Source organism: Ictalurus punctatus, chromosome 21, assembly GCF_001660625.3.
Source record: "Ictalurus punctatus breed USDA103 chromosome 21, Coco_2.0, whole genome shotgun sequence".
Lineage (NCBI taxonomy): Eukaryota > Metazoa > Chordata > Actinopteri > Siluriformes > Ictaluridae > Ictalurus > Ictalurus punctatus.
In genome coordinates, this window is record NC_030436.2 from 5,910,001 (window position 1) to 5,926,153 (window position 16,153).

The 16,153-nt window shown below is 37.8% G+C and overlaps 1 protein-coding gene across 7 annotated transcripts in view; it reads right to left on the reverse strand.

Annotated features, from left to right (window-relative positions):
- Nucleotides 1-16,153, reverse strand: part of pcbp4 (poly(rC) binding protein 4) — a 107,504-nt gene that overhangs the window by 50,216 nt on the left and 41,135 nt on the right. For all 7 annotated transcript variants that reach the window (XM_017451019.3, XM_017451018.3, XM_047149323.2 and 4 more), the window contains exons 2-4: nt 8,968-9,148; nt 6,668-6,691; nt 1-8 (exon numbers count right to left, since the gene is read on the reverse strand). The exon at nt 1-8 is cut by the window's left edge and continues 25 nt beyond it. In XM_017451019.3, coding sequence (XP_017306508.1) covers nt 1-8; nt 6,668-6,691; nt 8,968-9,075 — 140 coding nt within the window. In that variant the 5' untranslated portion in view covers nt 9,076-9,148. The remainder of the gene's footprint in view (nt 9-6,667; nt 6,692-8,967; nt 9,149-16,153) is intronic.

The window sequence follows — 16,153 nt, forward strand, 5'->3', positions numbered from 1 at the left end:
TCTCCTTTCTGTCATAAACAAAGAACAGATGATTTATTTATTTATATATAGCACATTCAAACATCTCAGTACACATAATTTAAACAAAGCCATGCAGAGAATAGAGGAACCAGGAATAATAATAATAAAAAAGAATTAAGGAATATTTTTCAAGCTATATGACAATAATTAGAGGAGGAAAAAAATATGGTTTACACACATCTTACATCCAATTTCGTAAAATGATGAAATCATGAAAACGAATGAAATCCTATGATGAATAATTTTGTGCTCAGTGTTGCTGGGTCCAAAGTGAATGAATTTTACGTATGATACGTTATAAGGTCTTTCATAATGGCTCATTCTCAGGGGCATGTTGCGGACATTGTACGCTATCTAAGACGAGTAAGAAACATAGAAAAGCAAATAATTGTTGATATGGTGAAGCTTTCTGCAATGTTCATGGAAGATTGTCTATGGAAGGAGTCTCCAGTGTTGGTGCTTTGTGACAGTGAGGTTTCTGCGACGGGAAAATCTTCAGGACAGAAGACTTTGCGCTTTGCGTTACGTTGTTAACTTTAAAAAATATGAAAGTTTTTTTTGTTCATATTCATTTGTTAACTATAGTTACTGTATGTCTTGTATATGGAATATATCATTGTGGCAGCGGGGGCGTGGCCAAGCATCAGCTGCGGTCGGAGAGGAGGCGAGTTGAACCGGCAGGGAACGCGATGATTCTGACCTGTGTGCGATCACAATGACTTTACTTATGTGTGCTTTGTTTGTTTTTTTAGAAAAACAAGAGAATTCCATAAACCAGAGAGAAAGAGAGAGAGAGAGAGAGAGAGAGAGAGAGAGAGAGAGAGAGAGCGAGCGAGCTGACAGAGGTCACCTATAACACACCATATCACATACCAGAGCATGAGCTTGAAAAGAGCTGATGAACTTGAGCGAGGTGAAAGCCCTGAAATATTGGGACAGGGTTTTATTTTGGTTTTTCAATCGAGTGTTCAAAGCACGCTGAAAAATAAAAGCGAAGCAAAATCCCGAAGCTCTGCCAAAGTCCGCCTGTCTCCCTAGTCCTCCTCCCCACCCACCTTCACACATACCGGCTTCTACAATAATCTATATGTAACTATAAATGGATCAAAACAACAATTTTCTTTCTTTTTTTTTCCAGCAATTGTTTGAGCGATTTCCAAATTTGCCAAATAAATAAATAAACAATGCATCATTTATATTATACAATCATTTTTACCATTTCTTGAAGGCTGCCAATAATATGAAGAGATGACACTTGGGTCTTGATAATGGACTCAAGATATTTGGAGCCTGCTGTTAAGTTGAGAAGAGCGAGTCCACGAAAAAAAAGAGGAGAATTAACAGGCCTTGAGTCACGTACGCAGACTATCTCTAGTATTTCCCAAGTGCTTGAGCAGTGAGGATATAGGAGCCACTCCACATACCTGTGTTTAATACCCTTACTGCTTTTCGCTGGCTCAGGACAATGGTTGGGTTTTATAGAAATGGAAGGCTTTGTTAAAAATCATATTAAACGCGCCTTCAATTTACACCACTTATGCTTTGCTAATTCTTCCTGCCAATCCTCACTCGTAAATGTTTTAGAACTGACGAACCTGATGAGCTAAACAACGATTGGGAGGTTCCACGATTGTTGGTGTCATTAGCTCTCATACAGTTCTACTTTATTATTATTATTATTATTATTATTATTATTATTATTTAGAATTTTCTATCGCTGAATCTGAAAGCATGCATTTAACCATCCAAAACAATGTATTAGCACAGCCCAGGCAACAATATGTCATTTTTTACAAGGTTTGTTTCCAGACAATTGCTGCATTGGTTCTTAAATGAGTAACAGGATTGAAAGTAACAGTTTATGAGCATAGAATTAGCAAATACAACAACATGTGGTGAACTCGCAATCATGCTAATGGCTTGAATACATTAACTCTCTACTGCATGAATTATTACATTTGCACACACAAAAAAATGTTTTATGGATTTTTATTACTGGAATTAGTTCAAGTAATGAAAATACATAAATATGTTGAAAAAAATTAGGTGGGTAGTAGGTAAATTGTTGCCATATGGCCAAAATGTGCAGTGGTGGAAAGTATAATACAGTCGAAAATAACACAAAATGTGAGATTACAATTCCAGTTACTGCTTTTTCCGGACTGTAAGCACAGATTTGTTTTGACACTTAGTAAGCATGTAAAAGTTATATCTTCTAGAAAGGAATTACAGTTAAAGTATGTGGATGGATTTATTCACTCAAAATATTTACAAAAATTAGATCCAAACATGTTTTGGGTGAAGTAACTTTTTAATTCTTTCTCTCAAAATCTAAAATTTAGATAAGGTGCAATTGCAAAATGTTTGAAATTACAAGTTTTTCTTTCTTTAAATGTGAAAAAAATGTAAATATACTAGTAGAGAAGTCTAATGTTTTTTTTTTTTTTTTTTTTTTTTTGCTATGTAGGGCTGTTTTAATTCATGAATGCACATACCACAGTTTTATGATGACATTTTGTTGCCATATGGCAACAATTACATTTTAACAATTTAACGAAAAACTCAAAATATATAAACTTGCTTAAATGACAAAAAATAAATGTGAACTTCTGTATCAGATAGTGTTGAATTTTTTTCCTTTAAGTAGTCTTGCTTAAATATTGAAAAATGAATCACATGTTGAAAGCGCTCTGATGATGACCTTCACCATGCCATGTGATTGCAGAAAAGGAAATGCAAATAGCACTTGGTGGTCATGTGACATGGCATTTTTTTTAAATCTCAAAGTTAAAGCCCCCGTTTTCCAGTGACATAGGAAAATAGTAGTTTTATATTATTGACTATCAAAAAATTGGAGATAAATTAATTGTTGCCAAATGGAAACACCATGTAGTAAAGGGTTAAGGACATTCCAATTCAACTAGCTGTTACAGTTGTCATGGAAATAGTTGTTTATGATATCCTGTTATACAGCATAACTCTCTTGCTAAAACAAGACATGCAATCCCCTTAACCACTTAACTAGCTAACTAGCTCACCATATGTTATTACATTATCTTAGCTACCATTTCTAGCCTAGCTAATTCGTTTTCTGGGAAACCAAAACATGGGACTAGGCAGCACATTGGAGCTTTTACTGCGTAGTGATACGTTTAGCTAGCTAATAAATTTATGATTAGATATTGAATACCTTCAACTTTTCATTCTAATGTAGTAGCTATTTTAACAGTACCAGTGTGTAACTGCTAATATTGGAGCAGCAGGTTCGAAACGTGTGCACATTTAACAGAGAAAAATGTCCTCATGTCCAAAAAAACTCATTCACTAGAGCACCTGCTGCTAAGTCAATCTCTCTTGAGCTGAACAGTGGTCTGTCTGTCGTAGTCAAAACTCCATCATGCTCCAGTTCACTGTGTGCTTGCATCTGCTTCTTCTCCTCGGGGGGGTTGGGGGTGGGGTGGGGGGTGTATTTGTCTGCGTGTGTGTATATGTGTAGCTGGGAAGGAAAAATGCTAGCAAAAGCTCAGGGGCTTGTTAGCAGACTAGTCCTCAAGTGAGTGCCTGTCTGGCATGTGGGCTTTTTTCTGAGAAAATGCTAACAGCTTCTGTGTGTGGCCAGTGTTGAAAAAGACTACATCGGATGTGATTCTGTGAGATACAACATGATGTGCGTATTGGGGAAGGACGCTGCAGGACTTACTGATAGCTAGCGGCTCAAGTCTCAGAAGAACAGCACATGCCCACGCAGCCATACACGCAAGTTACACACTGCTCGTTAATGATGATGATCTTTGCTTTTATGAAATCTTCATTCATGCTGCCTTCAGGGATAAACAGTGTCAGTTAGCGATATAAAGCAATACAAGGTTTTGAAATGTAATCATCTCCCATCATGACTTTATTCGAGGCAGGAAAAAACTTCATAGACGGTTCTTGTGATTACGGGTTACTTGGCATTCTTATTACCGGTGGGTCTCCAGAAAAAGTATAAGCAATACTAATAACAGATTGTCATTACATAAAGCAGCACCAGCACTTAAAGGTAAACTCCACCAATAAACACATCAAAAATCCCTCTAAAATGGCTTCTAGGCTTTGATTTAATTCCTTATGTTGACATTGTTGACATCTTTCCTTCTGAAACAGGAAGTCAGACTGACAGCATTTTGAAGTGTTCTGAACTACTAATAGTGTTCCAGATATGCCACACCCCAATTAATTGAAACAGTAGCTTGGCAATCTAGCTAAATATGGAGCAAAGAGTTTGTTGAGAACCTGTGAGTCTTACACTTAGCCATATACTTACTGACAGAGAAGCCCCAAAAGTGTATAAAGGCAGAATCGCTACAACAGGAACAAGTTGGTAAAACATCGCTGAGAAGTCCCTGTCCCTTTACCACGACTTTGTACTAATTCCTCTCTCTTCAACACAAATAAAACCATCCATTTATTTGTTTGTTTTTAAGACTAAGCAATTAGATTAGTTGGAAAAGGGAATAGCGTGCAGAAAGATAGCCAAAGCCAAAAACCCTCTTGAAAAAAAAAACAATAGAAACCATCACAGAAATTCTAATATTTTCCACTACAAATATCATTACAAACCATCGGGTAACCATTCAAATCATTCATTACCATTACGGGTCCTTAATGGTATCCACTAGACATAACATGCCACCAGCAAATTACCAGTAGAAACCCACAGGGACCATTACAGTTTCCATTAAAACCAATACAATGCCTGTTATAACCATTAAAACCATTACAAATTCTATGACCGTTTCTATTAATTTTATTTCCAGCAGGAAATTCAATGCCAAACCATGTTTACTGTTAACAAATTAATACTGTAGAGCAAAACCCACTTCTGGGGCCGGATATATGTTCCAGAGAACGTTTAATTGGATGATCACAAACTTTTGACTTAGAATTTTTACACAAGTTTCCTGGAAAAGACTTAAAAGATTTAAACTTAGCATGAATATATTTTAGGACATAGTATCGTATTGGTGTCTATTATACTAAGGGGCAGGTAGAAAGCTGTTAAACACTCATTTTGATTTTAACATTTTATATTGAAATATTTGTGATGTATTAAGTAATTCTGGTGCTAATTTGTTTTTTGGTGTTTGTATTTTTTATTATTACTGTGAGAATGTCAAGTATGATGGTGCTGACGGTGGTATTAGCATGAAAGTTGAAGCTTTGTAAGCTGATGTTTGAGCAGAATGTACAGATGAGGAGGTGAGACAGCTGGACAGACTAACCCTGTGTTCATGCAACAATCCACTCATATCACTTGTAGTTTGTTTCTTCTGGCTGTGTTCTTTTTTGGGTAGTGGTGGCTCTGGGTTAAGGCTCTGGGTTACTGTTCAGTAGGTTAGGGTTTCAAGCCGCAGCCCTGCCAAGCTGTCACACAAGGCCCTTAACCCTATGTGCTCCTGGGCACCGTATCATGGCTGACCCTGCGCTCTGACCCCAGCTTTCTAACAAGCTGTGCTATGCGAACAAAGAATTTCACTGAGACAAACAAAGGCTTCTTCTTCTAATGGCTGCGACTAGTGGAGAGCTTGAATACCCTATGGCCTATTATATGACTTGTTTAAAATGCATTAAACTCTGATTAACATGTTACATACTAGACTTCGTACTAGCTTCACTGACAGATTAGGAAAGCGAGCTAACTGTATTATCTACAGACACTCACCAGAAGCAAAGTCTCCTCCAAAGCTTTATTTTCTTCATAATGCCTCTATACACATTTAACGAGAGGTCGTGTAAGACAGGATGATTTCAAACCTTGGTTACACTTGGTTTTCTTCCATTTTCGTGTGTCAATTAGTAAATGGGAACTATTTCCATCCATCCATCTATTTTCCATTCCGTTTCCATTTCCATTCCGCTTATCCTACTCAGAGTCGTGGGGGAGCCTGGAGCTTATCCCAGGGGACTCGGGGCCCGAGGCGGGGGACACCCTGAATGGGGTGTCAACCCATCGCAGGGCACAATTACATGTGCATTTACACACCCATTCACACACTACTGACAATTTAGAGATGCCAATCAGCCTACAATGCATGTCTTTCGGCTGGCGGAGAAAAACGGAGTACCCAGAGGAAACCCGGGAAGCACGGGGAGAACATGCGAATTCTGCGCACACAGGGGCGGGAATCAAAACCCCAAACCCTGGAGGTGTGAGACAAATCTGCAACCAATGGTGCAGGTAGGAATTAAATTTGTGAGTGGGAAACTGAAAAAAACTAGGACCGCACACATGATAGGATTGGTCTGCGGAATCATTTGAGCCAAACTTTTGGATTTGTCGCTTTACCGCATCATAGCTAACTTGCATAGAACTGAGAAAATCCCACTTGAATGTTGCTTCCTAGTGTGAAAATAAGGTTAGGGATTAAAGCGCTGCTGCAATAGTCTCTTTAGGCAGAGTTGAAGTGAGGGCTAAATTTCACTAGCACCTCTACTGTATCTCGAGGTAGTTAAATGGCATTGTGGGTAATCTAGAAAACTGTTAACCAAAATGAAAATGGATGAACATGCCAAAGAAAAAAAAACAACAACTCAGGAATTCATTTTGAGTGGATGTTCCCTTTAAATAGCATGCAAATGAGCAGCGAAACAGCGAGGTACTCACCTTGCCTATGATGCTCCCGACCTCCTGCGAAAAAAGAAAACAGACATGAGGCAAATGTCAGTTTATTGATCCGAGCACTTTCCCCTCATACACCTGTCTGTTGGTTTAGACGAGGAAGCCGTCTGTCAACTCGGCCTCGTCCCAAATCTAACAAACCGGCCTAATCCACTATTGGACTCTTTGATTTTTAAGGTGCAGAGAAGTGCACATTGTAACGCACAGGCTATATACAAAGGAGGCTGAACGTGAAATAAGAAAGGAAATGAACCTTGAGTAAATGATTTCTTAAAGTCGGAAAATTCCATTATGGGTTTCAATTATAAGAGCTGGCTTCTAGTTATCCTTCGCTAGTCTGTGGAGTCAAAATCCATGATTAAAATAAAGCAGGACGCAATTACATAAGGCTATTTCGTGTTCTTGTCGAGGCTTTCTCTGTGCCATTCGAAGGTCAGAAGCTCATCCTTGAAGCGATAAATCACGTTATACATTTTACTTCTCAGGGATTCTTGATGAGTACGAAACAAAGTATGTTAAAAAAAAAAGTGGCATTTCAGTTGAATGATGTAGGAACTTTAGTGTACATACAGTATAAAGTACATGATAGAAGAAAGTAACTCGACTTGTACATCTGCAGCAACATTAATTGTAACTAGAAATGTTAAAAAGCACAATGTATCATTCATTGCTGTGGTATAAGAAAATTCAAACGCTCCCTTCTTCACATCGGTCTGCTTCACACCATCCTGTCATGGATTAGTTTCCTATAACGGCATGACCAGTCAGTTTTTTCCATGATTATTAAAATAAAATCTTTATATTCTCATTTATTTCTGACAATCTGGCCCACACCAGGTTCTGTAATGAGGTACCATCAGGTAAAACCACACCAACACATCACACAGCAGATTCCACTGTGCTGTTATATATTTACCACAAAAATGTTTAAAAAATCAGTCAATCAGTTCCAGAAGCCATGTGGGCAAAAAAATAAGCACACCTGCTGTACGAGAATAATTAACAAGTAGTAACAGCCAGGAGCTGCTAATCAAACATGCCTTGGCACTGATTCTACAAATCTCTGGAAGTGTACAGGTGCCATAAACGCCATTCTTCCAAAAAATATTCCCTCAGTTGGTTTATTGATGATGGTGGTCCAACACGTCAGTCTAAAATCTCTTATGTTCAGCTCGGATGAGACGTGGTCACGCTGAAGGACATAGACTGTGAATGACATCATTTTCATCCTCATTATCGTATGGTATTGAGTTGACATATAAGCATTTTTCTGTAACACTGAATTTTGTGCTGGAAAACTAATGCTTGGAAATCTAAAATGTTTTTGTACTGATTTGATAATGTAGAAACCATAAAATAAAAAATCTAATGCATAGTTTGTACTAAAAAAAAAAAGTAGGGTGCCTAAGACTTTTGCACAGTACTGTATGAATTTTGTATGGCCAGAATTCACACACCATGCTGACATTTCTGGCATTTTTACCTCTGAGGTCCCCCCCCAGCACTTAGGAGGCATAGTAGTAGGGTTCATGTGTAAGAAAGAAAAAAAAAATTCTGGCTTAGGCCACACCCACTTCAGCTTTGAATCTGAATACAAATATAGATATTTGGAGCATTAAACAGATACAAATGATATTACAACCCTTGCTTATATAGTATATACTGTAAATGTCTAAATGTCACCAGGTGAGATGTTTTCTCAGGCCACCAAACATATGCTTAAGCAATGCTTCTGTTCTATATTGACATTCATCACAGTTGACGACTTGTACATTATTAATTTCATGCAAATGGGAAATGAAGTTAAAAAAAGCCCGGCATGTAAAGCCAACAGGCACAACACTGTGCTGTGCTGGTTCTAACGACTTCATTGTGCAAGCAGGCCAATAATGAGTTTCCTCGAACCCTCGCAGTGTTAAACGAACACTTCACCCACAAAAAAATTGCTAATATGGCTAAGTATGAATGAAACTAGCAGGGTGGGGGTGGGGTCGTGGTTATTATGATCTCATTTGCATATCCTTAATGTTAGCCCGTGTTAAGGAATCATTTAAAACCCATTAGAGTTAAGCATCATGGGGTGAGTATCCCAAAGGCGTCATAGCACAGAGATTATTTTAAGTGAATATCATAAGCTTGTCTGTGTAAAACGCAAAGCTTCTATTGCTGGAGGTTTGCTATTTCAGGATGAGCTGTGAGGGTGGGCATATTTTGTCTTGCATGTATGTGTGTGTGTGTGTGTGTGTGTGTGTCTGTGTATGTGTGTGTGTGCGTGCGCGTTTTACCTTGCCGTGCATGAGCAGCCTGAGGGTGAGAGTGACGTTCATACCCCCGTCTCCGAAGTCCTGCTCACAGTTCATTCTGGCTGTGGAGTCCGGCACAGGGAGTCGCATGAAAGAAGCTCAAGAGATAATGGAGCTGTTCAAGGTGATGAACTCTGCCTTTTTTCTTTTTTTTTCTTCAATTCTGTAACACAAAAAAGTAAAACAGCAAAACACACAGATTATTCTCAGTGAGTGCTCACGTTCCTTTAATTGTATGTAATACAATATATATACACACACACACACATATACACACTACTGGTAAAAAGTTTAGACACATTCATTCTTTATTTTTATTTATTTATGTTTTCCATATTTTAGAATAACAATAAAGTCATCAAAACTCTGGAATAACACAAAGGGAACTATGGGAATTATGTTGTGACAAAAAATCAAAAGTAAGTCAAAAATAATTTAATATTTTAGCATCTTCAAAATAGACGCCCCTTTTGCCGAGAATTTCCAGAAATGTATTCTTGGTATTTTCTCAACCGATTTCTTGAGGAATATCCCTGAGATGGTTTTTAAACAGTATTAAAGAAGCTCCAATCTATGCTGGACTTTTCAGAATATTTCGCTTAAGAAAGTCTAAAATATTTTAACATCTTATTAAATATCTAAACATAAGTTAACACTAAAAAGAAGAAAACAAAATACCATAAAAATAAAGTAGAACATTTAGAATGTATTTAATATCTACAAAATAAATAATTTAACACTGAAAAAGAAGGAAAAAATGTAAAAATTAAATAATTAAATAAATAAAAAAATTAATATCTACAAAGATAAAATATTGAAAAACAATTCTTTTAGTTACAAAAATGTAATATTTAAGACTCTGGTGGAGGAAAAGTAAGACGATGTCTGTAGACATCTTAACATTCTATTTAATAAATATTTTACCACTGAAAAGAAGGGAAATCTGTATTTGTGAAAATATTTTATAATATTTATACTACAAAAAACTGAAACAAATAATAAAAAAAAGCCTTTGAGGAATGTTATCATCTTATTTAAAGCTGAAAAGGAGAAAATCTGTAAAAAAAAAAAAAAAGTTTTTATTTTATTTAATATCTACGAAAAGCTAAGAAATTAGCTAATACTAAAATGTAGAGAAATACACATCTGTAAACATGGAAAATTTGATTAAAATCTATGAAAAATTTTACATTGAAAATAAGGAGAAAGTTATATTATTTCATAACTACAAAAAGAAATTATTTAACACTATAAAGGGGAGGGGATATCAGTAAAGATGTAACATTTTGTTTAATATCAACTAAAACATATTACTGAAATAGGGGGAAAAAAATCTGTAAAAAAATCTTGATATTTTATTTAATATTGCCAGGTTTTATTCTTTACTTAATACAGCTCCTTCACATCAGCAGAAGGACGTCGAGACCGGGTGTTAAGGTGGCTAGAGGGAGCACATGATCTTAACAGACAAGCCGTATGTTATGCCGTAAAGCTGTAAATTTGACATCGCCCCAACGTCCGTGTGATATCTGATTATCGAGGGTAATGCCAACCTTTTAAATGTCAACCTGTCAATCATCTGTTTTCATTTGCATAACAAATATTTCTTTTTGAAAAAGCTCATTGTTTTTGAGCAAACGTATCTGTTTACAAGGCAGGTTGTGTTTTGTAAGATTCATCTGTGAGCTCGGACATTTCTGAGCAGCGGTTGGAGCAGTCAAATATCTCATTTGCAAAAGAAATAGGCAGTAAAATGAGAAGAGAATGAGGCTGATCTTGAGGTTGATTAAGAGAACCTAATTGGTGAGTGGGAGAGAAAATACACATACCCCCCCCCCCCCCCCCCCCCCCCGACCCCCACCCCCCTATCAAAACGACCAATCCACTTTACCTGTGCAGTCCAATTCTATCCACTTAAACCATCAAATATTTTATTCCAGTCTATGTAGGATCCTGAAATGAGGTCATAATTTAAGGCTTAATCGCCAAGTCGGAAGCTTAGGGGGGAATTGCATAAGCTCTTGGCTCTGGTGTGCTGTCTGGGTAGAATATTGGAAGAAAAAGACATGGAGAGAGAGAGTGAGGGACAGAAACAGAGAGACCCTCTGGCAGACAGCACACATTTTACAGCCATGGTGTCTCTGTGTGACATTTCTAATCATATTTACCGTAAATTTTTAATCATCATAAATACTCTAGCTAGATGAATCTACTGTAAGCCTCCAGTCCAAGTATAAAGTCAAATGGTTAAAGGTAAGAAAAAAAAAAGATCAAAGTCATTTTGCAGTTCGCTAACTAGCCGAGTCGAGTCTTGAGTCTGGACATTGATTTTGGAACTTTGAGTCCAGCGTCTGCACCAAACATCTGGAATTGGATTCCTCTATTGAACATCACTGGAGAATGGTGAGATGGTGCTCTTCTGAATTTCGGCGCTAACAACGAAACCTGATGGTTGACATCGTTGAAATTTGTTCTCCTATTCAAAGCCATGTTGTCCTGTGATGTCATCGCTTCACTACTTCACTGCTTCACTACTACAAGTTCTGATGAGAAAAACGACAATACAGCTCCAACCAGCAAATTCAATAAACTATTACAATCTCTAAATGATTCAATACAAACAGAATTAGTTTATTGTGAAGGTTTTCTTTTAGTGCTTCTTTTAGTTTATCATAACAAGAGTCATAACCTTTCAATCATTAGAACAGAAGCTCAAGAATTTAGTGACTGCTAGTTTTACTGTATGATTACCAATTCATTTTACTGCCATTTATTAGAGGCTACCAGTCTTCCTATCAGTCCGTGCCGGATTTCGCGGAGTGTTGTGGCAAAAAATGCGTGATTTTGCCTTGGCTTTTTTTTTTCCTTTCAAAATCTGCACTGCAACTTCCTGTGTTTTATGTGCTTTTTTCACAAAATAGTTTTGCACGGTATTTCGCAGTGATATTTGTCGGTAAATGAGACCTTTTACTGTAGCTGTACTCATTTTGAAAAATTGCAAGCTTCTCAGAATATTGCGGCGTTTGCATGATTTTGTGTTCATTTCTGCGATCGCAAAATCGTGAAATCCTCGAGGGACTATCTTATGGTACATTTTCTTTTGAAGCCACATAGTAACACAGTACTTCAATTCCCCTGAAATATATTAATCTCAAATGTTTAAATAAAGTTTACTGTGACTTTACTATGCAAAGCACATGTATGAATTTTTATTATTATTATTATTATTATTATTATATTATTTCGACCCTCAGAGACATTACAGCTCCAGCACATGTTAATTGCAGGCTCTGTCTTCATTACCACATGCTAAATGATGATAGCAGGTGTGTTTGCAGGGGTCGCAAGATTTCCATACGAGTGACAAGTCGAGGGAGAGGCGAGGCTAAAGAAGAAAAGCAGGCCACAAATGTGATGGAACCCGGAATGAAAAGATGAGCATGCCTCTCACGAGCAGCATTGTTAACGAGGCTGGCTTGTCTGAATTCGCTGGTACGGGGTGTTAATAATCTGCCACTCGACCAGTCGTGTCTGGACGTGGAGACATGTTCAGTCATTAGGGTATAGACCTCATTTCTGCCGTCTGTTTCTTTTTTTCCCTCTCAACAAAGTCTCGCAGACCAATTAAACAGACGTTTTGAGGGGGACGATTGCATGTCGAGATACAGCACCCAGTGATTATACCCAGACAGTTCTGTCTAGAGAGGGAACAGGCTTTCAGTGTCTCTAATTGATGAGGCTCTTGTGACAAAGGATAAGAGCCAAACTATGGAGAAATCCGATGACACATAGGATAGACTGTTGTACACATCAAATTTACCCTAACTAATTAAATAATACATCAACTAAAGAATCCATTCACCAATACAATATATTTTTTTCATTGATTCACTGAGTCATTAAATCAAAGGGTATGAGGCACGTTTGCCTCGCACCTCATTACATTACAGCATTTGGCAGCCAGTTCAATGATCCTACAATTATCTCAGTCATACTTCTGAGCAGTTGAGGGTTAAGGGCCTTGCTCCAGGGCCCAACAGTGGCAGCTTGGCAGTGCTGGGATGTGAACTCACAACCTTATGATTAGAAGTCCAATGTATTAACTGCTGAGCTACCACTTCCCACCTCCTGGGCTGGGGTTTCGAAGCCCACTTCAGCCTTGTGGGCATAGAGTTTGCATGTTCTCCCCATGCTTTGGGGGTTTCCTCCAGGTACTCCAGTTTCCTCCCCCAATCGATAGACATGCATTATAGGCATTTCCAAAACTGTCCGTAGTGTGTGAATGGTTGTGCGATTGTGCCTTGTGATAGGTTGGCACCCCATCTAGGGTGTACCCCACCTTGTGCCTTGAGTTCCCTGCTCCAGGCTCCTCTGTAACCCTGGGTAGGATAAGCGGTATGGAAAATTGATGGATGGATGGATGGATATTTACAGATTTGGAGGTCCACATTTTAAACTGAATTTGGACATTTTATTTGTATGTTAACATCCACGTAAGAAATTTCTAATTGTTACTATTGTTTTCTTCTGTGGCTCAAATTGACACAAACTTGTCCCCCGTTGTCTCAGAACTGATTGTACCCTAGGTATTGAGCGGATATAGTGAACAAAGCCAGTCTGAACTGGATGGGTGTATGTAGGATAGGGTAAAACCTAAATAAAATACTTCCTACATGAATATGAGTGGCAGATGGTACAATTTTATGTGGATGCTTTTGGCTTGTGTAAATTAATGATCTAAGTAATTATCAGCAATAAGAGTGAAAAATCTGACATCTCAATGACTTACTGTCTGTTGCAGTATAAAATGATATGCTAATTACTAGCTGCATGTATTCAAATACCAAATACGTCACTAGAATATAATGCATTTTTAAAGAAATCCGTCAGCCCTATTCATCAAATACTACCCGGTTCAGAGGAATTTTTAAGCAATGACACAGGTGCATGGTTCTTCACAATTAGCACATTTGTACTATTTGTTCAGCCTCTCCTTAGCCTGTGAACCGCCTCAAAGCACAGCTCAAATAACACACTTGGCCACTCAAGGCCACTCGATGTAATGTGGCAAGATTAACCCCTACAATGGTGCATTCCACGTACACTGCTTCTGTTACAAGAGATCTCTACTTCTAAATAGGACGGGGGACAGGACAAACAGGTGTCTAGCTGGCCAATTGCAAAGTATTTTTATACGACTTCTTTTTTTCTTCTTCTTGCGTACAGAGTGAGAGGACACTGGGTTCAGAAAGCCATGATGCGAAGAGACTGCAATGTTTGCCAAGCCGATTCTTCTCCAGTCGAGGGAGGGGTTGGCGGGATTCATTTCGGTGACTTGGCGACGTGAACGGGAAGAATCTGTCGCAGACGTCCTTCAACACACACAGTGGAATTTCTATTACAAGCTGCTGTGCTTCATCACAGCGGAAATGAGTAATTGAATCGCTCTCAAAATCCTCACTTGGATATCATGCCAAACATACAGAAGCACTTCTACATGCACTTTGGTTACTGTTTCAGAGTGCTGCCCCTCATATGTGACAGATTCATGGACTCTCTCTGGGGTTTAGTATCAGGATGGTCATCATTCCGGCTAATGTTCAGGCCTCTGTAGTTAAGTTTCAGCCTTGGGGCCTGTCAGTGTTTGCTGTGACAATGCGTATTGTCTTAAATGCATGCTTTGAAAGTTACTGATGATTACACAAGGGATGAAGCACTGAATCAGAACAGCTCTTCCAATCAAATCCATTGATGCCATGAAGATGAAATGTTTACTGACAGAACACATATCTCTTTAATTGCTTTATTTTAAAAAAAAAAAGGGGCCTAGCAAGACAACTGAAGCCTTTCAAAGCAAACACTATTGATTAACTAAGACTCAAAATGGCTGCTCACCATGGTTCCTAAAACCCAATCAGTAATCACCATTGTTCTCAAGGGCCAATCACTCATCATCATTGTTCTCAACGACTAATCGCTGATTTTAATTGTTCTCAACGACCAATCACTGATCTTAATTGTTCTCAACAACCAATCACTCACCATCATTGTGCTCATTGATCAAACACTGATCCCCATTCTTCTCAACGACCAATCACGGACCACTTTTCCCAATGACCAATTAAAGGTCATCATTGTTCTCAATGACCAATCACTGATCACCATTGTTCCCAATGACCAATCACTGATCACAATTCTTCCCAGTGACCAATCGCTGATCAGTGTTATTCCCAATGACCAATCACTAATCACCATTGTTCCCAATGACAAATCACTAATCACTTTTGTTTGTCCGAGTCTACAATGTTATCTGGCAACTTCTAGCAACTGTTTGAGCATGCATTAGTTACTTGAAAAGAGTTGGCGGGGATGATGAGCTAAAATAAAAATTTATTTGTCATACTGGACACAATTATCCAGTATCAGGCATTTAAAAGTTACACTTACTATACGTTATAGTAATGTAATATTTAATAAAAAATCGGTGATGTTTGCTGCTCCTAAATGTCTTCTAACTTGATTTTTATGTCACCTTATACTGACTAGCTGAGTAAGCAAATAATATTGTGTGTCCCACCCCCACCCTCAACTAACGTCAACAGAAAACACTGAGCTAGCTTGTGCTATTTCACTCAGAAATACTGTCACATTGCAGAGAAGCATTTTGTTTGACTTTAAGGAAATAAAAGCTAGCTGTGGTTCTTATCAGCACTACATCATGCTAACTAATAAGTGACTAGATTTTTGTTTAGCATTACCAAAATGCAACCAAGCTAATTAACATTCTTTTGCTAACCAAATAAGGATTTTGTGAAGAAGATTAATTTATATTAAGTTCTTTGGCAGCATTATGTAACTGGTGATACTTTACCTAGCAAGATGTACCACTTATATTCACCAAGACTTTAAGACTCTAAGACTTGAGTATATAATATTTATTAGAACTAATATACATCAATAATTATTTACATATTGATCTTCTGATAATACACAAGCTAGACTCAAACTGAAAATAAATAAATAAATAAATAAATAAATAAATAAATATATATATAATTATTGCTTCACCCTCTGCAGTTAGATATTTTGCCCACCACGTATTCAACTAAAATATCAATTCTTTGTCTAAATAGCTAAGTTAGAAAGCCTTTGTTTTAGTAGTGCTTCA